The 26,212-nt window shown below is 41.1% G+C and overlaps 1 protein-coding gene across 9 annotated transcripts in view; it reads left to right on the top strand.

Moving 5' to 3' along the window:
* The window catches only part of NRP2 (neuropilin 2), a 268,051-nt gene that overhangs the window by 51,384 nt on the left and 190,455 nt on the right, over nucleotides 1–26,212 (top strand). For all 9 annotated transcript variants that reach the window (XM_061607912.1, XM_061607910.1, XM_061607911.1 and 6 more), the window contains exon 2: nucleotides 414–591. In XM_061607912.1, the coding sequence (XP_061463896.1) occupies nucleotides 414–591 (178 nt within the window). The remainder of the gene's footprint in view (nucleotides 1–413; nucleotides 592–26,212) is intronic.

The raw sequence follows: 26,212 nt of genomic DNA, 5'->3' as shown, positions 1-26,212 counted from the left end.
CCATAGAAATGCTTGTAAAAGAGCTAACGGAAGGGAGGAAAAAAAGGCAGTTCACTTCATTTCCAAATAATCTGATGTCCATGTTGTCTGTTTTAAGAACAACAACTTGCATAGTTGGGCCCATTTATAGCTGCCCTTTTTTCTGGTCCGTCTAAGCTGTTGTATGTGGCCATGTGTGGGGAGGACTATTGTGTATTGTAATCAGCTTCACTCCAAGTGTCTAGAGATTTGCTTTGTACTTGGAGACTTACATGGCTATATATATATTTGTAAAAATGTTTTTAAAAAGAAAAACCCAAACTCGAGCATCTGCTGGTACAAACCCAGAGGAATAAACCAGAAATACTTTTGAAATTCATGACCAATGTCAGCTGTTATTTTTATGTCAGGTTTTCTTTTCTGTTGGTTTGTAGCTCAACCATGTGGGGGCCGCCTGAATTCCAAAGACGCTGGCTATGTCACTTCACCTGGCTACCCGCAAGACTACCCATCCCATCAAAACTGCGAGTGGATCATTTATGCTCCGGAACCCAATCAGAAGATTTTCCTGAACTTCAATCCTCACTTTGAAATTGAGAAACATGACTGCAAGTAAGAGCTTTCCCCCTCCATACCCTCTCTTTCTTCTTGCTTTCTTTTCCCCCACTCCATGCCCACCAAAAAAAACATAACTGCTACTCCTGGTACTTTTTTTTTTTTTTGCTGTCTTTAATCTAGCACTGTGAGGAGTAATACCCATAAAAACTGACACTGAAGACTGGAGGATTGAAGGAGTGTGGGTGAGTGGGAGGTTGGAACTGAAACTGACAGTGCTGTTTTGCTAAGTTGCACATAGTATATCACACATGAACACAGTTAATATACAAGGATGTCTGATAAGCCCTTACGATATCTGACCAGCCTCTTCATGAACATAGACTTCAGCTCTTAATTCTAGTGGTGCATTTGCAACCCAGGATTGCATTTCTGCTTTTGCAGCAGGTTGAAGATTAAAGGAGAAAAAGAATATGTGTGGAACCATATTCTGGGTTTGGAAATGTCGGTGCCCATTAGCCTTCACTTTTACCTTTTCTAACTCAGCACTTCTACATGAAAGACCTCATACTGACCATGTTTAGCAAATGTTATCAATATTTTCCTGAGCTCTTACTGAGAGGAAGGGTAGGATATAAATCTAAATAACAATAATAATAATAATAATTTTCCTTATGGCTGAGAAAGTGGCTATTGTTCATCAGATGTGAAAAGAGAAAAACTACCTTCTTCTGAGCTGCAGGGAAATATAAGCAGGATATTGAATTCCATCATAGCAAGGACCCCAATTTGGTTGATGAAAGCCCTGTGCTGAAACACACTTTTCAAATACTGTGATCCTAAGCAAGTTTATTCAGGACTAAAACCCATTGAGTTCAGTGGAACTTACATAGAATCATTCCATAAGCATAATTATTAACCTGTTGCTAAGACTGAACATAGACAATGCTGGACTCTAGTCCTGTCTAACAGTGGCTCTCCAGGGTCCCAGGCAGAAGTCTTTCCCATCACCTGCGGGCATATCCTTTTAACAGGAGATGCTGAGGATTGAAACTAAGATCTTCTGTATGCAGAACTGGTGCTTTACGAGTGAGCTGTGATCCCTCATCACAACAGTGATCTAGACTGAGAAGTACCCATTTTGACAGTTGCAAGGCATGGTGGAATCCTAATTTCCATAGTGATAGAGCACTGAGATTGCTACTTTGATATTCATGAACAAACCCTTGCAGTAGCACATGTTGCGTAGCATTCATCTTATTTGACTCCCATGATTCCAACACAGAAGTTCTCATTGGTGTGTAGTAGTTATTAGTTATTGGAAGGGAGACCACAAGTGAAAGAAAGACTCTTGATTGTGTATGTGAATCCCAATGATGAACAGAACACCTGTATCAGAGTACTGTATGATCTTGTAACTCACGGGTAGCCAACATGGCATCTTCCGAATGCTATTGGACTTACAGTTCCCATCTTCCCAGATGGTTGGCCATAGTTGGGAGTTGGAGTCCAAATACATTTGGTTGTAAACACATTGGCTACTCCTGATGTAATACTTAAATGCAATAATCAGATTCTGGAAGGGCGATGCAAAGGGGGAGGGGTTTTAATTTTATTTTTTTAAGTAAGTGCTGCTTGTCATGCAGGAGTGAGAAAATCTACAGAGGCTAAAATTTCCTTTTCTAAACATGAGTGCAAGAGCTATGTCCCCCTCTGCAGCCATAGATTCTGCTGCCATAATATGCATTCCCATAAGAAGAGAAAGTGTTTGTTCCTTTCTTTCACAAATCAGGCAGATTCTGCTGTACTTGGTGAATTACAAGAACAGGGAGCTGGATGTCCAAGAAAAACAATTAGCAGCTAGTAAGAAATAATTAACAGCTTCAGTGAGCACCATTAAAAGCATGAATTAATGAGATAGTCCCTTGGGTCTGTTTGAATGTCTGTGGCTGGGAGGCTGTCTAAAATGTTCAGCTTTTCTTGACTGTCTAGAATTGGGCGTTATCCTGCAGTCTTTCCATGTGGTTTTAAATCCCATTTATTTCAGAGGAGTGAGGTGTAGTAGGTGATAGGCTGCCTGTTGGCTACCATAATGCTAGCTGTGGCAGCAACTTCCACACCTTCCAAAATGATTATGGAGCAATAAAACCTGGCTCTAATCTGCAGTGTCCTGACCTAAAACTAGTAATCAAAGGCAGTGCAAGTGAAAACAGCAGGGGGGTGATTCTGCATGGCAAGAACATGGGCTCAGCTCGGACATAAAGTCAATAGCTTGTGCTAACCATACTTTAGAACCCAAGCTGACTTAGAGCTGCTGGGCACTTCCCTTTCAATGGGGCAAAGGCTTCTAGAGTAGAACAATAGCTCCAATTGTGATGTGTTAATTCATACCTCATGCCAAGCTATAGATACTATAGATACAGATATAGAACTGTGGTGTGCAAGCACAATCCAAACAGTGGTTTCTAGTTCTGGTTTACTGACCAATCACAAACCATAGTTTGTCAATTCAGATTTCATGCCAAACTATAATTAAGGTTTGGAGTGCTAAATCTCAGGAACTGTCACAAGGTTTCCTTGTCTGGGAGTCCAGCACAAACTGTGCACCTGCTCCTACAAGGAGAGTGCGACCCCATCCAAGGCATGCAATTTACTGACCTGGGAATCAGATCCAAGAACCACTCATCCACAGAGCTTCTGTCTTGCTAGAATTCAGACTCAATTTATTAGCAGGCATCCAGACAACCACTGCACCCAGACACCAATTCAGTTGCTTTTACAGCGGGAGTTGCATGACCTGTGCTCTAGCTGTCATCCGGCCTGTTTCATTGCATGTAGCTTCCCAGTATACCAGGGAGCTGAACATGCTCCACAGTGTCAGAGAAGATGCTCAAGAGTGATTGTATCTATCGCCGTTCCGTAATAAGATGAGGACCTTGGCAGGATTGCCAGTTGTATCTATCAGAAAATCCCCCAGAGCTTTCAGGAATCCATTGGAGTCCGTAAGTCTCCAGGGGTGGACAATCCTACAGGGAAACTAGTACCTGACCATGACAATGAGGTCACGGACCCTCCCCCCCCCCATTTCCAGACCCCCATCCTCTCCACCAGGGGTAAAAACCAAATTGACAATATGACCCACACTATATGTCAGGCTGGTGCCCCTGGAGACAGCCCCATCGTTGCCATGGAGGCCATGAAGTCCTGAGCCAAACCAGTGAGAGCAGCCTCAGCATAGACGTTAAAAGTCTCCCAGGATAACAGTAGCAAGAGAAGCTTATTGCCTGTCTTTCATTTGGTTAGCTTAAACTTGGGGCATTTCAGCTTTGTTAAATGAGATTGGGGGTGCTTCCACATGACAATCTATTGTGAACCTGCTGCCGCCCAGGCATTTGCACAGCATTCACATGGCGTTGTTTTAATCAAAATGCCACCTCATATTCTTTTCTCAATCCAGATTTACCATTTCCTTGGAAGATCCGAGAAGTAAAAAAATCACATGGAAATGGCAAATCTAAATTAAATGGGGAGGAGGGAAGAAAAATGGGGTGGCTTTTGGATGAGGACGATGTCATGCAGATGCTGCAAAACGTGCATGCCATGTGGTAGTGCTCTTGGTTACATTTTCAGTCCACATATGCAACTCATCTGTGCCTAACAACTGCACTGGAAGCTGCTGCAGAACTATGTCTGGTGCTATTTGTGGTGCTATGGTGGGGGGCACATTCACTTGCGCACATGTTATTTGGCATTGCTATATTGGAGCTGTAATATGATTGCATATCATTTATATCCCGTCTTAATATAAATACCTTAATCCTTCAAAGACAGATACTTGCCATGTAGTTTTCATAGAATCATAGAGTTGGAAGGGGGCTATAGGGCCATCGAGTCCAACCCCCTGATCAATGCAGGAATCCAAATTAAAGCATGCCCAGCCACCTCTTGAATGCCTCCAGTGTTGGAGAGCCTGCCACCTCTCTAGGTGATTGGTTCCATTGTCGTACTGCTCTAACAGTTAAGAAGTTTTTCCTGATGTTCAGTTGAAATCTGGCTTCCTGTAACTTGAGCCCAGTATTCCGTGCCCTGCACTCTGGGATGATTGAGAAGAGGTCCTGGCCCTCCTATGTGTGGCAATCTTTCAAGTACTTGAAGAGTACTATCATATCTCCCCTCAGTCTTCTCTTCTCCAGGCTAAACACCCCCAGTTCTTTCAGTCTCTCCTCATAGGGCTTTGTTTCCAGTCCCCTGATCATCCTCGTTGCCCTCCTCTGAACCTGCTCCAGTTTGTCTGCATCCTTCTTAAAGTGTGCTGTCCAGAACTGGATGCAGCATTCAAGATGAGCATCGTGGCTGAGCTTAAAATGACTCCATTTTTTCAGAAGAGCCAAAAATGCCTCCCTGTTTTGATAATTTGGGGGCACTTTTTTGTGAAACTATTTATTTGTTTACTTTGCCCTTAACTCTCAAGTAGCCTCATGCCCCAGGTGACATCAGAACATGCCCAGATCTGATTGGCTTGGTAGTAGGGATGTGCTAGAATTCTGCCCAATTTGGATTTGGTACCGAATTTTCCATTAATGCGCTTATTCACTATCATTGTGGACTGGAATTTTATGTAGTGATTTTCTGTGGTTATTTTTGGAAACTTTTTCTTTTAAAAAATCTGTGTCTAAAATATTGATATTAATCTTGATCTTTTAATCGATATTTCATTTAAAAATATCGATATTAATATCAATATTTTCCCGAAGGGGGGAGGGGAAACAGATTGGTAAAAGAAGCGGCTTGCAGACAGAGAATGAACTCAAGTCGATACCAGCCTGTTAGGTTGACGAAATGTTTTTGAACTGGCACTTCCCAACAGATTCCATTCCTACTTGGTAGTGTTTTGATGTTTGCCTGTATTCTGTATGATCCCTGTTTGGGTGAGTGGGTCATCCATGTAACTAATTCAGAAAGGAGAAATTAAGAGCAGCCGTGGGAAGAAATTCTATTTATTTATTACAGTAGGGCCCCACTCATATGGTGGGTTACGTTCTGGACACCTGCTGAAAAGCGAAAACCGCTGAAAAACGGAATTCATTGAACAGAATGGTGCGCGACACCCAAAAACTGCCGTAAAAGCAGAACAAGCGCCGTATGAGTGGGGCTTTAGTCTAATTGCGTCTAATTGAGACTGCCACATTAGCAAAGCACTGTAAAGCAGGGCCCAACTGTATTGCATTTGTATCCTGCCATTCCTCCAAGGAGCTCAAGGTGGTGAAACCATGTTTCTCCCCCTCTCCATTATATCCTCACAACAGCCCTGTCAGGTAGGTTAGGCTGAGAGGCAGTGACTGGCCCAAGGTCACCCAGTGAGCTTCATGACTGAGTGGGGATTTGAACCCTGGTCTCCCGGGTCAAAGTCCAGCACTCTAACCACTTTGCCACACTAGCTTTCAAAATGCTGAACAAAATTTTTTAAATAAAATTTGAAAATTGACAGATGTGTTTTCAGGAGAAATTTCCATCCCATCCAAATGGCTAAGCATTTCTCCCTATGGAAAAAAAACTATTGAGGGATATCTGGTGCAAGCCTCATTTTTATACTATGTTTGCATTATTTTCAGACAAATGTGCGGTTTGCAGGACTGCAATCACAGGACTAAATGAAGTGCATTATTCATGTTCCTGTTGGTGGCATATTCATTCATTCATTCATTCATTCAAATAGTTCATTTGAAGGGGGAGAGGCTGTGTCCATCTCTGTTAGGAAAAGACTGCCTTTGCCTTCTCCACCATGAAAGAAATCATTTGGTACAATCAAAGCAACTTTCACCCCCATGGCTTCATTTTGGCTTCAGGAAAGCTCCTTAGTTTTGGAAAGCACTTCAAAAACCAAGAAAATTGGCTTCCTTCTGTTATTGTACCCTGCATGTGTTTGTGATAAGCACAGCCGGGACCCTTAATACTTGCAGGATGGGTACTTTTCTGAAATGAAGGTTAGAAGCTGAGCCATTGTCTGCTCTGCTGCCCTTCAGAAGCAATGACACAGCAGTAAACCAAGAGCAAAAGGGGAAAGAGGGAACAGAAGCTCTGATTAGAGGCGTGCCAAACTATTCGGAAATAACTGTAATAGCCCCCGTCTGCTTGCCATTTCTTCGTCTCTGCACTGCAAGTGCAGCTGCCATTTTCCTACTGCTGCTCTTCAGCCCCCCATGCCGTGGAGGATTGGGTATCTGCTATTTGAACTGAGAAGCGGCATCTAGTTTGAAAAGAGCATGCTGCTTTTTTAAAAGGTTGCCATTCTGTCACATTACATTGGGCAAAGCCCCGCTGCCCTGGCCATGCCAAGGTTTATTTTTGATCTCAGGAGAGACTTGAACCAGCCTTCCTGGAGATGAGTGATGATGATCATTTGGTCACGTAGCCATCCTGCCCAGTTATTTTATAATTGCTGCTTCTCAGTTCTTCACTTGCTGCCAGCACTGGATAATCTGACTCTGAAACCTCACCAGTATGTGAATCACTGCACTGAAGCCCCACCTTTTCCATTCACTCAATCCGTCCCACAGCATCTTTCAAATTCAAGTTTCATTTTGGAATTCATATGTGTACATCCTTTCTTCCCCCACCCACTCCTTTCCTACCCGTCCAATTTTTGAATTAATGCTGCTGAAATGTGCCACTTACTGTTCCACACTAGACTAACCATCCTGCTGAATTGGGGTATTCAGCAGGCTTTTCATCCCAAGTCTGTCTTGTGTAAACATGCTCACTCCACATCATAGCAGAACAGTCTGTGTGTGCGCGTGTGCGTGCAAAGACATTTAAAAGAAAGATCCATTACAAAATTTCTAGCCCAGCATGTTTTCTCCATCATCATTTACTGAACATGACATTCAGTTGAATTATGAGTAATGCAACAGCCACCCTGTCTCTGAAACTCTCACACTTGCATGTATATCTGTGTGTGGCTTTCACAATAGTAGCTTGCAGCCCCCTCTGGTGGTAACATGTCAAACAGGACACATGATCTCTCTTCTAGACCATTGGTTCTTTGAAGAGATGGCTCTTGAGAATGGTGGCTGTGGCCAAAGAGATATTATATTAAAAATGAAGCTGCCTCAGGAGGTCTGAAATTCCAAATGTGTGTGTTCACCCCAAACTGAAGTATATGCGTTTTTTAAAACACACACACAAAACTAAGGTAGGATATGGTGTGAAGAACAGCAGGGAATATTTTGCCAGTTGTCATGGTGTGTAAAGACTAGTACTATGCGGATTCAGAAAGCAGGCTTCGAATATAGCCTGCATCAGGTATATTATGCATTGTGCTTTAAAACAGCTGTCTTGATCCTGGGAAATAGATCAGCTGACCCCATAATATATTAACAGCATTGATTTAAAATCCAATATCTTTCTTCTTTCATTGTGCTAATGTTGCTGCTTAATTATTCCATCCTGTCTTACTTAAGAACCCCGATATTGTAGATGGTGTGCAAAACTGTACAGTAGGAGGCATTCTGTGTCTTAAAAGATAGACAAAGTGAAGAGATGCAAGAGCAAGTTTGTGGCAACACTGGAATGGGGCCTTATTCTTTTAGGTTGTCATTGCTTTGACATTATTTTGGGCTCCATCCACTAGACCCTGGATGCGTAATCTATAGCTCTCCATATGTTGTTGGACTCCAACTCCCATCAGTCCCAGGAAGCATGCACAATAGTCAGGGATGATGGGAGTTGTAGTCCAGCAATATTTGAAGGGCCAGAGGTTCCCCATTCCAGTACTTGACCTCCCATCTGTCTGTCTAAGGAGCAGAATTTCCTGTTCTTATGGTTGTGTATCTGATTCTCTCACAGTATCCAGTCTCTGCACTTTCTCAACATGACACAACTGTGTCACACAGTATGCTGCTCTAATGTCATACATGGGAAAACTGAATCACATGAGGCAGGCTGCAATCCTCAGCATATTTTTTGGAAGTGAGGCTCACTGAAATCTGTGAGGCCTACTTCAAGAAGCATGTTTAGCACCGATATGTATAAATGACTTCTTCAAGATTGCTGATGTGAAGCCTGTGACTGAACCAACTGAGCCAAGAGTTTTCTGAGAGCCACTATTTCAAATATCTTCCTTGATGATAAGCTCATACTGCTTGACTTAATTTCACTAGCAGATGTTTCTAGCAAAGGGCAGGAAAACATTGGGAGTACTGTTACCATATAGAATATATATATATATATATATGAGAGAGAGAGAATATATATTCTGCCCTCGACCACATATCTTCAAAGGCTGGTTACAGCTTCTTCATGGCAAACAGGAGTTGGAAGGGCACAATCCATTTATTTATTTTTATTTATACACACAAGCACTTCTATCCTGCTTTTCCTCTCTGAAAGGAGGCACTCAAATTTGTAACAAGCTATAAAAACAAAAATAAAATCAACCAAGAATCATCATCCAATGTTAGGCAAGCAGAAGGCAGCTTTCACAACATATCTTTCACTTTGCCCCAGATAGGGTGGGTGAATCTTTCTCCAGCAGAGGGCAAGATTCCTCTGCCCGATTTTGGGTGATGCTTCTTCTTGCTTCAGTCCTATACAACATAGTCCACAGCATTGGGTAGGTCCCTCTGATCATCTGGGGAAGCGTTGTTGTTGTTGTTGTTGGTGGTGGTGGTGGTGGTGGTGTGTGGAAGTTCAGGGGATTGCAGGGGAAGAAGGGGAAGGGAAAGATCAATTGCACAAGCTTGCCTTCTGCTCATGTGACACTGGATACATCCCAATAATGTCATAAAATAATTTCTAGACTAAAAATAGCATTTAAAATGGGGCCCAGAGAGCCAGAACTAACTATTAATAAAATTAAAGAGCAACTGAATCAAAGGCTTGTTTAAAAGGAAAAGTCTTCAAGTGTTGGCAGAACACAGATACAAGAATTTCCATTTTCCTTGTCACCCACTGTTTCCCTGCAGCTCTTCTCCCTAGGTGATTTTCCACCAGCGCAGCATAGATCTGCAACAGTGGTTTTCAGGCCCAGGATGTAGGGCTCTTCCCTCTGGGCAGCTCCACCCTTAAGCAGGGATGGGAGAATATGACAACTTCAGTTTCCCTCAGTTTATCATTTTTCCAATCTTAAGGTCAGTTCTCCACATTTCCACATCAACCTGCACTTTTTAAAAATGTCCTCATTTCATTAGCTTTTTAGTATGAATTTATCCTAATATACACATTTTTGCAAAGCAATTTCCCCTAATATGCATTTTTGTATGCTATTGCCACTAACCTATGCAATTTAATTCACACTATTCCCCACTATATGCATTTGTGTCCACATTATTTGTCTGGAGAAGTGCAAATTTTGAAGTATTGTTATGTTTCGGTTCTCAGTTGTTTTGGAAAGTGCAAATTAGGTAGATTTTCCTTTAAGTACAAACTGAATTAAATTTCTCCCCCATCTCTACTATTAAGATATTGGTGAGATAGCATGATATCCCAGCAACGGGGGGCGGTGTAGTCTGGCTGGAGAGGAGTGCCTGCAGATGAAAATGCCTCCATTCCGTCAGTTGCTAAAAAACGGCAAAGAATCCATACCTTTCATAGAAACCGTTGAACGCCTTAGCAATTTACATTGGTGTTACTTATATAATGAGGTGGCAATTTCTGCAAAATGTGTGATGGTCTCCCCAAGAGAATGATATAACTGCCTTCCAGATGATTTGAACCTCTTCCTCCAATTGCTGCCAAATGCTGGCCTGCTTGGAAGCCCATATGTGCCACTTCCTTCTGTTTAAGGAGTAATTTCTCACATACAAGGTGCTAGCAGCAGGCTTCTCCCTTTCATCACTTCAGTGAGAGGCTTATCCCTCAAGTCTAAGTTGAGAAAACTGTGATAACAGGGAAACTGCAATATAGTCACCTTCCATGTCAAGCTTCTGAGTAAGTTAGGATACTCTCACAAAATGAGATGATGGGGCATCCATCGGGGACCATGCAGTCTGCAGTGATCAGGTCAGTGGTTCACCCACCTCTTAGAAACTGGAGTAGAGCATGGGCTTGTGGAAAATAAATATGGTCACAGTTCACAGGATCAAGCTGAGCTGTAGCACTCTTGTTACAGAGTCTCTTGTGAACTGCAAAGCCCATAGTTCATATCTCACCTTAACAATGAGCTCACTAAGTGATCCCATTAACTCTCAGATTTAGTCCACTATCCATGACGTGGGGATAATAATCCTGGCCTACCTTACAGGATTGTTACAAGAGTTACTAAAACAGTATGGGTTGTATCCAACAAAGCCGTCCTGTTTGCACGTGGGGTTCTGCTTGTGAGGTGGAACTTCCCCTCTCACTCCTCCCCCTGTGTGTCCACCTCATCTCTCTGGAGCACATTTGGGGAAGCAGGGAGTGCATGGGGAGAGGAGAGGAAAAGGAAATTCCATTGTGCAAGTGGCAGTCCTTGCATGCATGGGAGTACTTTGTTGGATGCAACCCTGTATATCCACCACAGACACTTCAAAGTGCCATCCATGTAAATGTTATGGATGGTGCTGCGCATTGAGGGAATGTCCATGAGAGAACAGTAAACATTATGTGAAGGCACATCAAATGTTTTAGAAAAAGGAATTGTTGCATACCACTTTTGTAACACCCTACAGGGGAATATGTGTGTTATCTAAATGTGGATTTTGTTTCTCTTAACTGTTTTTTAAATGTTGCTTAAATGGAGGGAAGCAGAAGAGATAGAAATCAATGAAGTATGGGTATGACTTGACTATACACACAACGAAACATCAGCTGATGATTATAATTTTAGACCATCCAGCCTTGGCTATATCCCTTATACACAAGAATGCAATGTTGCAAACGGTCTTCTTTCCATCAGAGGAGGCCAAAGAGCAGTTGAGGCAGCAATTACTGGTGGATAATTAGTCTCTTTTTTGGAAATTGATGAATAATTAGCTCATATGTAAACATTTGGGAAACAATATAAATTTATCTCTAGAAACGGGAAAGCTGGTAGAAATATAAACCATACAACTGAAGATATGTAAGCATGTCCTTTCTTTTTTTCTCACTGATTTAAAGAAACATCTGGCCTGTTGCACCCTGTGTTTGTGTGTGTTTTCCAAACTGAAACAAATTATTTTGACTTGACATAGAACTTCCTGTTCTATAACTTTGGTGGAAATTGGCTTGCATTTCCCCCGGATGTTATTCATGTAAATATTGAGTATGTAATTTCTAAAATTCCTGGTATTTATTTATTTTATTTATTTATTTAATTTAATTTATATACCGCCCTAAGCCCGGAGGCTCTCTGGGCGGTGTACAAAAAGATAAAAACCAGCACAATATATAAATACAATAAATACAATAAATCAAGAAACAAAACAAACAAACAACAAAAGAACCAAACAACGTCCAAAATACAGAAATGCTGTTAAAATACACTTTAAAATGCCTGGGAGTATTAAAAGGTTTTCACCTGGCGCCGAAAAGATAGTAGCGTCGGCGCCAGGCGCACCTCATCGGGGAGACTGTTCCACAGTATTGGTAGAAATTGGAATTTTTTGTGTGTGTGGTGTTGTTGACAGATCAGAATTTCTTCAGAAATTAACTGGAAAACTGCATTAATACTTTTTGTTAAATTCTACCTGAGTTTGACTGGAAGGTCATTTGGGATGCAAACAAAGCCTACAATGGAGGCTTTTTAAAATTAATATATCTGCTTATTTTAATAAGCAACAAAAGGAGAACAAACAGAACTTAATATGTATAAAATTAAAGACTTAGGTTGATATTCAACTAAGGCTGCAATCCAATACACACTTACCTGGGAATCAGTCCCATTGAACCCAATGGAACTGGGCATGGATTGCAGCCTCACATTTAGAATGGAAACACTTAAATCAATGGGTCTACCCTGGTATGACTAACATTGGCTATCACCCATGGAAATTATACATAATTAGACAGTTGATTCTAAATCTTTAATGAACTAGATCTATGTAGGAAGAACATAAACTTCATTAATACATACAGAACTGCAAAATCACTGAACTTTGTGAAACAAAAAAAATTTGCAAACTGAAGCAAAGTAGACAAATTGTTAGTTCATTATATTACCAAAGAATGAAAAAAGAAACCATCTCACGGTATAAGAAATAAGGTGCAGAGACCAACACAGAATAATGAAAAAATAATCATTGAACTATTTTTTAAAAATAGAGGTCTGTGACTGTCTAGTGCTCCTAATACAAAATATTAGAAGCTTTTTGCAAGATCTGGCCAATTCTAGATTAAGTAATATTAATAAATACTTGTTACATTCAGTAGCAACTGAGGCGGATGTCTTTCAGACCATTCTAAGGCTCAAACCACTCAGGATAATATAATAAAACTTTTTCTGATACTTTGATTCAACTAACACCAACAAAATTCCAAATAAATGTTTGGAGAGATTCTGGATTTTGAAATGATATAAGAAGAACTATATTTTTATATAAACCAGATAAATACCCTAATGTATATATATAATTTCACTTTTAAATCAGGCTCTAGGCTAATAGGTTAAATAAGATAACTGGTAGTAGTGTACATTATGATCAAACTGGCAGGATGGCAATTATCATACAACACTAGAACAACCCTATCAATAATTAACAAATGTAACAAGACAAAGCAAGATGCTATGTTGATGTTCATTGATGTCGAAAAAGCTTTCAATAGTGTGGAGTGGCAAGATATTTTCACCACCCTGCAGCGTTTTGGAATAGATAAGCATTTTGGGGAATATAAATCTTGAGCAGAACTTTCAATTAACAGATAAAACTCTAAACACTTGTCTTCAAGGAGGCACCTATCAAGGGTGTCTTTCAGCCATATTGTTCATGATCCATGAAGGCAAGTGATTAGGTGAAGTTGCCTATTAGGTATGGGTGAGGATTTCACTAATTTTGAATTTGGCATCGGATTTTCCCTATAGCCTGCACATTTGTTATCATGCAGACCAATCTTGTTGTGTGCTGCAAGTTTTTAACACTTAGTACAAGACATTGGATTTTTCCTTGTTGAATATAATGATATTGATATTGACAGGATTGGGGGAGGAAATGTTTAAAGTGTTTGTTGAGCCAATACTGCAGTGTTTGTTTGGTATACTTGGCAGTGGCAGCAACAACAGCATGCATGCGCACATGCGCATGCACACGTGCACGCACACACACACCCTATAATAGAGGGGAAACAATAGGCAGAGAGGCAGGAAGACAAGCGGTCTCCTCTGCTTGCAGTCCCAGTTCTCTCGATGAAGCAGTAATAGGCCTTTCCAAATTCCTAGGATGGCAGCCAGGATCAGCAGTGAGGCCATTCTAAACAGCTAGCATAGCATAGGTGAAACTGACAAGCATGCTCTTGGCTTTGCTAATATGAAATTGACTAGGTGATCTTTCATCTTCTTTTCTCCTACAACTGGGGGTGGAAGGGAGGATCCAATACAATTCAGGTTGAGGAGGAGGAACAGGAGAAGGGAGGAACTGGGTGAATGGGTACTGGGCAGGCAGAGAGAAAGCCGCTTTCCTTTCCTTTTGGAAAAGCAAATATTAAGAAAATATGATGTAAGTATTCTTATTTTTCAGGAGGAAAAAAATCAGAGAGGATAGTGGAAAACAAATGAACACAGGACAGAACTGCTTTCCAGTCTGACAGAATGCAATCAAACTGGAAACAACTAGTGGGTCCCAGCCCTATTACCCACTATTAAAATGAACAACCTTCCCAAACTTCTGTTGAAAATGTACCATTTCAATAGACACCAGTTTTGGCAGAATATGTTTTCTAATTTTACTGGGAAAGGCAACCAACCAAGTGTGCCTTTAGCTAACCTGCCAAATCCTAAATATAAGGGAGGTATAACCTGTTCAAGCATGCTTGCACATTATTATATTACCAAATTGACAATTATATATAATTGTTAAATTTAAATTTGCAAGTTGCATATAAGCATAGAACAGGACTGCTGTAAAATATCTTTTCTATTTTTTAAACTGCATTTCAATCCTCATGGCAATGGGAATCCACATTTCCAATTGTTGTCATAGGATGTGCATGTTTTATTGCATGCAATTATATTTGAATTGGGGTTCTCTATGTGTATGACTGCTGCATTTGATAAACGACATGCATCAGGTTACATGCAAGATTTCTATAATGTGTGAAGTGACTCTTAAGGGTTGCTTCTTATGATTTCCCCCCTACACGTTTTTGTAGACGCTATACGTAGTAGACCACAACTGCCCATGAAAGCAGTAGTGCTGTGTTTCCTTTAGCTGTTACTCCCAGTAATGCTTAGTTATGCAAAATGCATGATGAGACACCATCATGTTGCAAGTTTCTCTGCTCCATTACCACTAGTCAATGAAGTAAAACATGTATGGGGAAACAGTGATGTCATCACACATTTTGCATGACAAAATACTACTGGGAGGTGGGAAAATAAGTTGTGACGTTGCTTTTTTTTGCGTTAGCCTGTGTTGGTTGCAGTTTAACATTTAATTCTGGAAGTGACCAGGCAATGCAAGTCTTTGTAATTTACTAGAAGTCAAATATGTAGGGAAAAGGTCTAATTTTAATTACATAAAAAACAAACAAATCAGGTTGTGTGACAGGTACAGAAATCCAAATATTTTGGTGTAAAAATATCTAATGTGCACAGTCTTAGATGTTGCAACCCTGTAACAGTCTGTGACCAATTACTGAGATGATTTAATACCACTAGAGAAATTTGCTAGTATTCATGTAGGCAGTTGTTGGTATCTATTCTCTATTTATAGCTGGGAACTTTTCTGGTATTCGTGTAATAGAGTTATTTCTCAGCTAATCCTAGCACATTGCTCTTTTCTAGCTACTTGAGGATTAAGTAGCTTTAACTCAAGAAGCTTTCTAAATATTGGCATGGAGATTATTATCTTTTTCATGTCTGTTCCCTTTTGCAGTTTGCATACCACACAGGTTTCTGGAATCTATAAGGCTGAGGGTTTCCCCCCCTCTTTGGTGGTTTTTTGTGTATGTGTGTGTGAGGGGTTTGTGGGGCACATGAAAAGTCAATGACTGTTAACATGGCTGTCAGCATGTATAGATTTACTTGTGATAGCATCATAATACTTTTAACATGATTTTAGTAATTTCTTGCCTTCTGTGTTTCAAAAATGAAGTGTGAATAGTTACTGAATTAATCTTGCATCGTTGGTGCATTGTGACTACTCACATGAAACTAAAGAGATATCAGAACACAGTAGTGAATGGCGGGGCGGGGTGGCGGTGCTTACCTGACCTCCTGGCAGGTAAGTCACTGCTGTTTACTGGGAGGGGGAGGGGCAAGGCAGCAGCAAACTCTGTGTGGTACAAACGCACCAGTGGAGCTAGTCCAGTGCTCCTGCTGCATGTGAACTGTGTTGTCCTCCCTGCTGCCCTGCCACTCCCCCTCCCAGTAAGCTTCATCATCATCATTGTTCGTTTATTTGTATGCTGCTTTTCCATGGTAAACCATGCTCAAAGTGGCTCGCAACATCCAGAAGTTTACATAAGATAATTTGTTCTTATGATGGGTAAAGGTGGGGGCGTGGAGAGCTGTCTCCTTCAGCTTGCCATTCCCAGCGGGTGTATCATCTCAGAATCCAATACCCAGCAGCCACTGTGGTAGAGGAGGCTAGAATGCCCGGGTGCTTCAGGTTTGGCACCATCTGGCGCAGCAGCCAGGACAAAGACCGGGGCAGGGAGGTCGCTGGTATACAGCAAAGCTTGGAAACGTTACTTTTTTGAACTACAACTCCCATCAGCCCCAGCCAGCACTGGCTGGGGCTGATGGGAGTTGTAGTTCAAAAAAGTAACTTTTCCAAGCTCTGGTGTACAGTATCTCCAGGAGAGCATGAGCAACTCGGAAAGGAGCAAATGCCCCATGGACCCAGCTATACTCTTCAGTGACAGCATATCACGACACCAACACCTGATTGATGAAAATAAAGAAAGAGGAGACTTCCTTGGATTTTCGAAAGAAACCAGAACGGCAGGCACAGACTGTTCACTCAGAGTAAAGAGCACACCTGGCAAACAACTCAGGCTCTAGCCCAGCCTTTCCCAACTAGTGGGCCACCAGATGTTGTTGGACCACAATTCCCATCTTTCCTGAGCATTGGCAATGCTGGCTGAGGCTGATGGGAGTTGTGGTCCAACAACATCTGGTGACCCACTAGTTGGGAAAGGCTGCTCTAGCCCATACATACTTTGATTAGAAATAGGTGGACTCTCCTTCTCTCCCACACACTCCAGAAAAAAGCGGAATAAGAATTGTAATTTCCCATCTGTCCCTTGGCCATCCAGAACAGTGATCTATCCTGAGTCTGGACTTTGGATTGGGTGCCCTCGGCTCTGACATGCAATGATAGCATTGCTATGGGCTAGGGCCTAGAAAGGTTGAGTCCTAGAGCCTTCAGGATATGAATGGGATTTTCACCACCACCATCCCCTTCACGCCAGTTACTGAAGGCAGTGCAGCTGCAGCCCAAGACTCTGCTGCTGCCTTCAGATGCTGAATGGGGCCCTTTTTGTTGCCTCAGGTAACATGAAGCAGAGGGGAGAGACAGTGATGCTGGGAGGCCTCTTAAGGGGCCCAGTTCAGACTCCAGGCAAGAAGTTGTCTATGATTCCCTTAGCAAGTTATTTATGTTTTCATGGAGAGCCTCATATCTTCATTTCAAGGTTGAATTTATTATAGCAGATGATCCAGGAAAGTATGGTTTTTTGTCTGTTTAAATATGGAATTTATTGTGATGTCTAACAGTTTAACAGGTGGTACTTCTCCTGAACCTAGGATCCTTTTCCTCACCTCCCTCTTTCATCTGTAATCTTAAGAAGTGATAGAGTGGTAGAAGAGCATGAGAGGAAGTAATTGATTTCTGTCATACACAGAGATACAGAGACAAAGACAGAGCGGCAGACAGGCATACCGAGAGAGAGAGAGAGAGAGAGAGAGAGTGTGTGAGAGAGAGAGAGAGAGAGTGTGTGAGAGAGAGAGAGAGAGAGAGTGAGAGAGAGAGAGAGAGTGTGAGAGAGAGAGAGAGAGAGAGAGAGAGTGTGTGAGAGAGAGAGAGAGAGAGAGAGTGTGTGTGAGAGAGAGAGAGAGAGAGAGTGTGAGAGAGAGAGAGAGAGAGAGTGTGTGTGTGAGAGAGAGAGAGAGAGAGAGAGAGAGTGTGAGAGAGAGAGAGAGAGAGAGTGTGAGAGAGAGAGAGAGAGTGTGTGAGAGAGAGAGAGAGAGAGAGAGAGTGTGTGAGAGAGAGAGAGAGAGAGGGTTTACATTAGTATTCTTTTGCCTTTGGTGACAGTGGAATTGAACCAAACTTAGAACGGTCTGGAGTGGTGGAGAAGACATCCTGGAAGTGAACCAAAGCATTGCCTTACACAAAAAATGGGAAATTATCATTAAAAAAAGCAATGTCAGGGTTCCTTTATTGTGAGCTGGAGAGCAAGGAGCATGTAATAGAGATATTTGACTTGTACAGCAGAAGGCTATAGACTTTTACCTCCGAGCCATCCTTAATTACAGAGCGTATCTATGAAATACATTCCATCCTTTCTTCTTTTTCTTTTTCTTTCTCCTCTGCCCCACTATTCCTCATCTCCCTTTCCTGACCAATTGCAGACAGCCTGTCACCCATTTTCACCAATTACTTGTAACAATGGTGCTTGCAGTGGAAGCTATCTTGTAGTCTGAGGTGTAAGCTAACGGGTGTTTGGCTCCAGTGAGAGTGTGTGTTCTTCTTGCTGATTAAAGCTGTAATGGCTTTCAAGTATGATTTGTGAGACGGAAAGTTAACTAAGCATCGGCAAAGGCCTGTGGAGGAGTCTTCTTACTTCTCTTGCAGTGCAGCACAGTGCCATCCAAGGGAGCTTGTCCAGGCAGCATTGGGCTTTGTTCTATCTAAGATTGAAGATGAGGGGATAAGAGTTCTTGATAGACCACTTAACCTATTTGCAAAGCACTTTGCTGATAAAATTGTTCACATCTGCTTCAACCTAGACACCACTTTGTGTACAGTTCCTACTCAAGATGAGTCTTTGGCCTCCATTAATTCAGTTGTTTTGTTTTGTTTTTTTTTTTCAATAATTTTTATTCAGATTTTCATAAAACATACAAGACAAAATCATAAAACATTCAAAGACAAAAAACAAAATCAAAAATAGTTAAACAAAAAGAAAAAAAGAAAAAAAAAACAAAAATAAAAAATAAAGAGTAAAATATTGACTTCCCATTTGTCAAAGATCAAATCAGTTATAAGTCTATAATATATAACAATCCTGTCTCTTAAGTCATATTATAAAATCACTTTCCTCCAGTAGTTATCTTACTTAATCATCAAATCTCATAAACATTACTTTATTCTTTCCACAAAAAGTCAAAGAGAGGTTTCAATTCTTTAAGAAATATATCTATCAATTTTTTTTTCCAGATAAGCATATCGATTAATCCATCTCATTACTAATTATGATAATCTTATTGTCATAACCATAGTCAAAATAAACATTTCAATTAATCCATCACATCAGAATCTGTTAGGTTCAGTAATTTCAATAGCCATTGTTCTATTATCTCTAGTAATTCCATTTTCCATCTTCCATCTTCAGTAGTCTTGTTAAGTCCAGTAATTTCAATATCCAATCTTCCATTATCAGTATTCCATAATAATCTTGCTGTCAAAGCCATAGTCATATAGTAAGAGTCTGATGGGAATTACCTCTATCCCAAATATTTTCTTGCCATCCATTCTGAATAGGTTGCTGAAATACTGCTGTAAAATCATATCTCTGTTCTTTTTTTCAAAATACACTGGGTCATCTCTTAAAAGTTTTTCCATTGTCACATGGCTGCAGTTAATTCCATAGATTTTCTCTATATTGGGCTCCATCACATCATTCCAGTCCAGAAGATAGTCCATGCCATTGATAACTTTATCTCTAGAATCTTCATTAATTTCTTCAGAGATAACATTGAGTTCCAAACAATAGATTTTATTTCTAAAGTCCATAGACTCCAAATCTTGTTCCTGTTCCACGTTTGTTCCAATCTCCGGGATCTCCTCTCTCACAGGGACCCCTATTCCAGTCTCCAGGGTCTCCTCTCTCACAGGGACCCCTGTTCCAATCTCCGGGGTCTCCCCTCTCACAGGGACCCCTTCCAGGGTCACCTCTCTCACAGGGACCCTTATATCTTTAATCTCCTGCTTCATTTTACTCAATTCAATTTTCATTATCTCAATCTCATCCATTATTTTCTGAAACATAGTTATTTCCAGATTCTCAGCCACTTTCTTAATTGCCATTTTAAAAGAAAAATATAGGAAAACCACTTCTTATTTCAGCAACAATTGGGTTAATACTCCAAACTTGGTGACATCACAGTATAAACAGAGCAGACAGCCTTATCTCTCCAATAGTTAAGTAAACAAAATGCAGTTCCCAGGATCGAAACAATTAATGGCAATCGTCAAGAAACAGATTCGTCAAAATAAAATAGACCAAAAAGAGAGTAGTCTCAAAACAGTATAATATTTTTCAAAATAAAAATCTGGAATAGAAATCCCTCTTCTGTGTATATCTTTAGAATGCAAATCCAGGACAGCTTTTTTGCAACAAAAACAGAGATAAGCTATTAATTAGTGCGTAGCAGAGAGAAGTTACGGCTCCCCAGTGAGATGTCAAAAACCGATCAATCTGGCAAATCTCTTTTAAACAGCAACAATTTAAGTCAAGTAAAAGAAAAATATAGAAAGAAGGGTGCTTGCCTGTTAGTGCGTTCTCTCTTAGAAGATAAGATGAACGTTCGCTTTAACAGATAGAGCTTGCTGTTGAAAATCCGTCCCACCTTCGTCGGGTGGACCTCGTCCCATAAATTAATGAGATCTGGTCGTCCCAACAAAAATAGGCTTTGAGGTTAATCTCTTCGTTTCTCCCTACCCGGGAGAAGTTTAATCAGTCAAAAAAAAAAGAAAAAACTGACTGATATATCTGAATAAGCTTCTTTTGAGGCAGGAGCCCGTCTCAAAAGCAGGCACAGGCTAAGTCACCCTTCCCGGAAGTCCATTAATTCAGTTGTTTTGGACAAGTTTCAATTGGATGAGTGCCATTTGTTTCAGCTGAAGGGGCGGGAAGGTCCTTGCAGCTGTTTTTCCTGTCACATGTGCTCTAGCTTAACTGGTTAAAGGTAGTTTTATAGAGTGGCATAATCATAGCCACTCCCATAACAAGGCAAAGGGCCACTCTCTATGAGGCAGTTTCGACCTCCCTAACAAAACTGAAAAAGGATTAGTGCAAGAGTTGTCCTGCAGGGCACATTTCCACCATATTCCTCATTATTTTAGGCTTTATACTGAGTTAGACCATTGTCCTATCTAGCCCAGTTTTGTCCATCTTGACTGGCAGCAGGGGCTCTCCATAATTTTAGTCAAAGAGAAGCCTTTTCCATAATATACTACTCTAGATCCTTTTAAATACAGTTGCCAGGAATCAGTCCTGGGACCTAGTGCATGCAAAGCATGTGCTGCATCACTGTGCTCCAGCCCTTCCCTTCTACATCTGCAATCTTTGCCATCTACATAAAACAACAGGAAAGGTGATTTGAAAGCTTGGGATGAGGTATTCCTGTGTCACTCAACTACCTAATTCAGTGGAAGCTGGTGATGGACTGGATGAGGGCTAATAAACTGCAATGCATCCAGATAAGATGGAAACATTGATGATTCTGGTCCATTTGATAGTGTTGTAGCTGTCTTTTTTAAAAATGTGCCTTTTATTGCTTGGTTTATGTTGCAATCCACCAGTGTTAGATTAATAAAGAGTCCATATTCATATTAAAACAAACAACCACTCACCTCAGTCATAAACTCAGAAGGCATTCTTAAGCTTCAATCCCTGTCTGCACTATGGGAAATATATTACTGTTGTTATTACAACAACAATGCCTTACCAGAGTCTTACAAGGAATACTGAGATAATGTGTGTGAAGGGTCTGGAATTTTCCAAAAGTTGAAAATAATTCTCAGTAGTGATATTGCTAATTCCTGATATAGAAAAGGTTTCTGGGGACTGATTGAATTCCTGCATTGACAGGTGAAACTGTACCTGATAGCCTTTTCCTTGCCTTGCCATGGACATTTGGTTGTCATGATTGACAATGCTTTCCTGCTTCTTCTTGGTTTCAAGAACTTGTGGATACTACTGGGATAACTGGGATGATCCCATCCAATAAACAAAGAACAGGAAAGCAGAGAGGGAGGCACCCCAAATGCACCGCAGTCAAGAAGAGGGGAACCTTCAAAGTGCCAAGCCAGGAACCAGTCAAAATGAAAATAATCATTGTTTATTTCAGTCCGACTCGTTTCAGGTATCAAAAGACCCTTTATCAAGGGCAATCTATGAAAATACATATGAACAACATTAAAATCAATTATAAAATGTGCTTAAGAATATAAACTACAATACATTTATAAGCTTGTCTGTTAAGAATAAACAATACCATAATCTGCTGGAGGCTGACTCATAAACAGAATCAATAAGGCAAAGAGAAAACTGAAGTGAAACATAATACAAGATAAAACTTCACATTAAAACTTCACAGAATTATACATACACCTCAAATTGGGAAATTTCTTACAGAGCTTCTCTGATCTGAAAAAGCCTGAACTTGGAAAAAGAACAGAGAAGAATACAAAAGTGAATGTCTTATGTACATCACACACTGTTATCTAGTCAAACAAACAAAATGTATAGGAGTAGCAGGCTCTTGAGGAGGACAGAACAGAAGCATAAAAACTTCACACAACCCTGAAAAGAAGCATGTGTCTGAAATTTAACAAGAATTATTGTTTGAATTTTTAAAAACAGCTAACTCTTAGAGGGAGGAAAATAAACAATAACCAAACAGGTGGATGTGACCGTACACTAACGGCAGAAGAGTTATAAATTCCTAAAAGTGTACGATGCTAATCTCAATAGCAATTAATGTTACTTGAAAGTAAATGCAAACATCCATGTGGGTGCCATATAAAGCTGGTGCCATATAAAGCTGGTGTCTATGTTGTAATTAATTAAAAACATGAAAGCTTCACAACTGACTAAAAATAAATGAATTTAAACAGAACTTTGAGGGTTCCCCTCTCCTTGTCTGCAATACCCATCCAATGTCTCTTGGGGAAGCGTGGTCAATAATCTGGAAATTGTACAGCTCACAGGAGGGTGTTACTGTACCTTAGCCTTTTTTCATTCAGCAATACAGAGCAACATTGTCCTCCTGCACTCTGTGACTACCAGCCCATGCTTGGGCTGTGTTTGACATTTAGACCCTGTGCCTAATCAGGCAAAAATGCAGGCGATATATAGTCAGAATGCTTTCAGCAGATAAGTTAGTCATTTTTTTGGTTTGTAGCTCTGCAGTCCAACAAATGTTTAAATATTTGTTTTAAAATACTTTCATTTTTTAAAAGTAGAATACAATAAATGGTCTGAATAATAAGAGAAACCATTGATTGTATTCTACATGTTACCATGTCCTAATTGAAGCACAACCAGTCTCCACCTACCCACCTTGGGGCATGGGAAGAAAAATTAAATCTTCAATCTAGCCTCATTTTGTCAGGACTGCCTTTAAACCTAGCCAGAACAATGTCTTCATAATTCATCTTACAGGGGAGGTGCAAGGAGTGTGAACTGCAAGAGAGTTTAAGAAATCACTGAATGAAAGAAGCTGCCTTGACAAACTAGCCACTGGAAGAAACCTTGCACAATCCTTAATGCCTTGCCATTAAAAAAAGGGGTGGGGTGGGGGAGAAACAAACTGTTATGGAATAAGGTACTATACATTAGAATACCTCTATTTGTTTCAAGGAAAGCAGCCGAGTAACGCAGAAGTCAAGAGGATTAGCTTGTTCTTGTCTTACTCTGACCTGGTGTGTGATTATGTTCTCCCCAGATCCCAACTATCCTATATTTGTATTAATTAATCCCTACTTGGTGGATCAATTTATAACATGATACCCTAAATTCCCATGATTAAAAGTGTTGTCACAAAAATCGTTGCCAGTTGTATCTGTGACCACCCAGTTCACCTGGGCTGGGGATGGTCAAGACTGCAGCGCAAAATGTGCTGTGTAAGTCAGCTCTTAAAGTGGAGAATACTCAAAGGGATCCAACTGGTTAAGGTCCTCTGGTGCTGTAAACATCTCTTTTGACCCCAAACTTCTCTGTTTCTCTGAAGCATTCTGTGACAGGGAACTGGGTCTGTATATGATAAAGGCATTATTTTGGATTGGCCTGCCATCGATCCATTGTCTTGGTACTATTCAGAAGTGACCATCCCTATCATCTTTTATTGTGTTTTCCCCCCTTTCCAGCAATTAAGTGCTACTGAGCAGTGTCAATGCAATGAAATAGAAAGCGAAGCCCAATTTTCTCCACAGTGGATTGCAGTAGCACTAGGAAGGTGTGAATATGGTTCCTCAAGGGTCCATATGTCCTTGCAAGTTGCATTTTCCAAAATGACTGGAGAGAGGAGGCTGTGCTTTTCTTTAGTGTGAATTATATTACAGCATTGTGGTAGAATGTAGAATTATGTGGGAATAGCAGTGTTCTATGAAATATTTTTGATTTGTTTTATTCCAGATTTCATAGGTTTTGCCCTCCTCGCTGAAGAGTTCTTGTAACAAGAAAGCTCTGTAGCTAAGAACAGAAGGGCAAGGAAGTTACAGTGCTGGGTTCTACAGACACAAACAGAATTAAGCTTCCACGTATTACTCGGGCATGACAAGTTGCAGAAAACCTCACAAGGCGTGTGTTATCGTACCATGTTTCTTTATCCTGCACAGTTGAACTGTTTCCCAAATGTGTCCCATATGAGTGAAAAGAACAGTCTTTTCCTCTTTTGCCCAACCCTGCAGGATTACATGGCAGCAATGACCATGGAGCGTAGCCTAATAAAGAGATGGAGGGACATTGTAGGGAAAGTAACCAAAAATAAAGGAAAAGAGAAAGAGGGGCTAAGTTTCTCTCCAAACTGAACTGAGAATGAAATTTCATGAGACATAATTAAAGAGCTGTTTAATTACTCTCTTTCTGATTTTTATCATGGCCATGGGCAGCCTCCTTTAAATATGGACATGAATGGACCTGCCTTTGGGGGGTGGCGGCTGCAGTTTATTTGCTACGATGTGTACATAGTCACTTGGTAGGCCAGTTGTCTGTATTGTCCTTCTAAGTCATCAGGGGCTTTTACTACTTCCCCAGATTTCTGGCCAGGTGCAAAGAATGTAGCAAAACTCCTCACCACATTGCATGATGATACTGGTGTACCAAATGGCCACACAGGCACATTATGGTAAGTTGACCCTTGGCAAATAGTTGCCTGTACTTGTTATTGCTTGAACAAATCTCAAGGCAACTAATGTTCATGTCACAGTAAACTGGAGGAATGATGGCAAGGCTGAATTAATTGTAACATAGCATTTACATGGTATGTTTATGTTGCATGCTGGTTTGTTTGATTTCTGTTGTTTGTCAACAGCATCTCTTACCCTCTGGTGCCCTGGGGTGGGGGCGGGGGCAGGAAGGAGGGGCTGGTAGCATGCTGGCTCTTGGCCAACATCACAGAGAGTGTGCTTGTCCTAGAGGCAGGGCATGGTTGGAGACCCCAGCTCACTAGCTTTCCCCGGATTACACAAAGGAAGGCCTTGGTGAGCCTGCCTGACTTTTCCACCCACCCATACTTAATAAGTGGCCGTTTCTCTCCCTCTCCCTCTCCCTCTGTCTGACATCTCTAAGGACCAAAAGCCAGCTGTCATCTGACTCGACTGGGAAAGATTTCCCTCCAAATCCTTTGATTGGCCTGGTTTGTGGCCTGTCCTCATAGCAGTTCTTTCATATGTTTTGTGCAGTGTTCTACTGCTGCAGCTGGCAGTGGAGCTTGAATTTAGAGAGGGGAAATGGTTGAGGGCATATTGCGGACCCCACCTGGGGGCCATGTTAACAGGTCTTACAGGATTCTGGGCTAGGAACAATCTCATACTTGGGAAATAGCTGCACCTCCAAGGCAATGGTTGGGGGCAGCAGGCACATCCCATGTCATATTTTGGTTTTTTTTGCCATTTGCCATTATTTTATCTAGCAGCTGGGATGAGCATGACAGTGGCATGATCTTTGCCCTCTTTTATGCCAAATAGTTGGAATTTTGGGAAAACGTGTTGCCTGTTGTTCACCCTAGCTTAGTATATTGGCTGTCAGTTACCTTTTTCCACTTTGGGCACCGCCACCGTATGATTAACTGGACTGCCTTCAAGTCGATCCCAACTTATGGCGACCCTATGAATAGGGCTTTCATGGTAAGCGGTATTCAGAGGGGGTTTACCATTGCCTTCCTCTGAGGCTGAGAGGCAGTGACTGGCCCAAGGTCACCCAGTGAGCTTCATGGCTGTGTGGGGACTCGAATCCTGGTCTCCCAGGTCCTAGTCTAGCACCTTAACCACTACACCACACTGGCTCTCTCCCTATGACTAAGTCTACTCTTATTCCCAGTGTACTGATGGGAATCTCTGAAATGGTTACTTGCCCACCCCATGCAAAAAGTCTATGGTATACGCCCAAGCCTAAT

This window comes from Rhineura floridana, chromosome 2, assembly GCF_030035675.1.
Source record: "Rhineura floridana isolate rRhiFlo1 chromosome 2, rRhiFlo1.hap2, whole genome shotgun sequence".
Taxonomy (NCBI): Eukaryota; Metazoa; Chordata; class Lepidosauria; order Squamata; family Rhineuridae; genus Rhineura; species Rhineura floridana.
The sequence above is the reverse complement of the archived record's forward strand: the minus strand, read 5'-3'. Positions and strand labels throughout refer to the sequence as shown.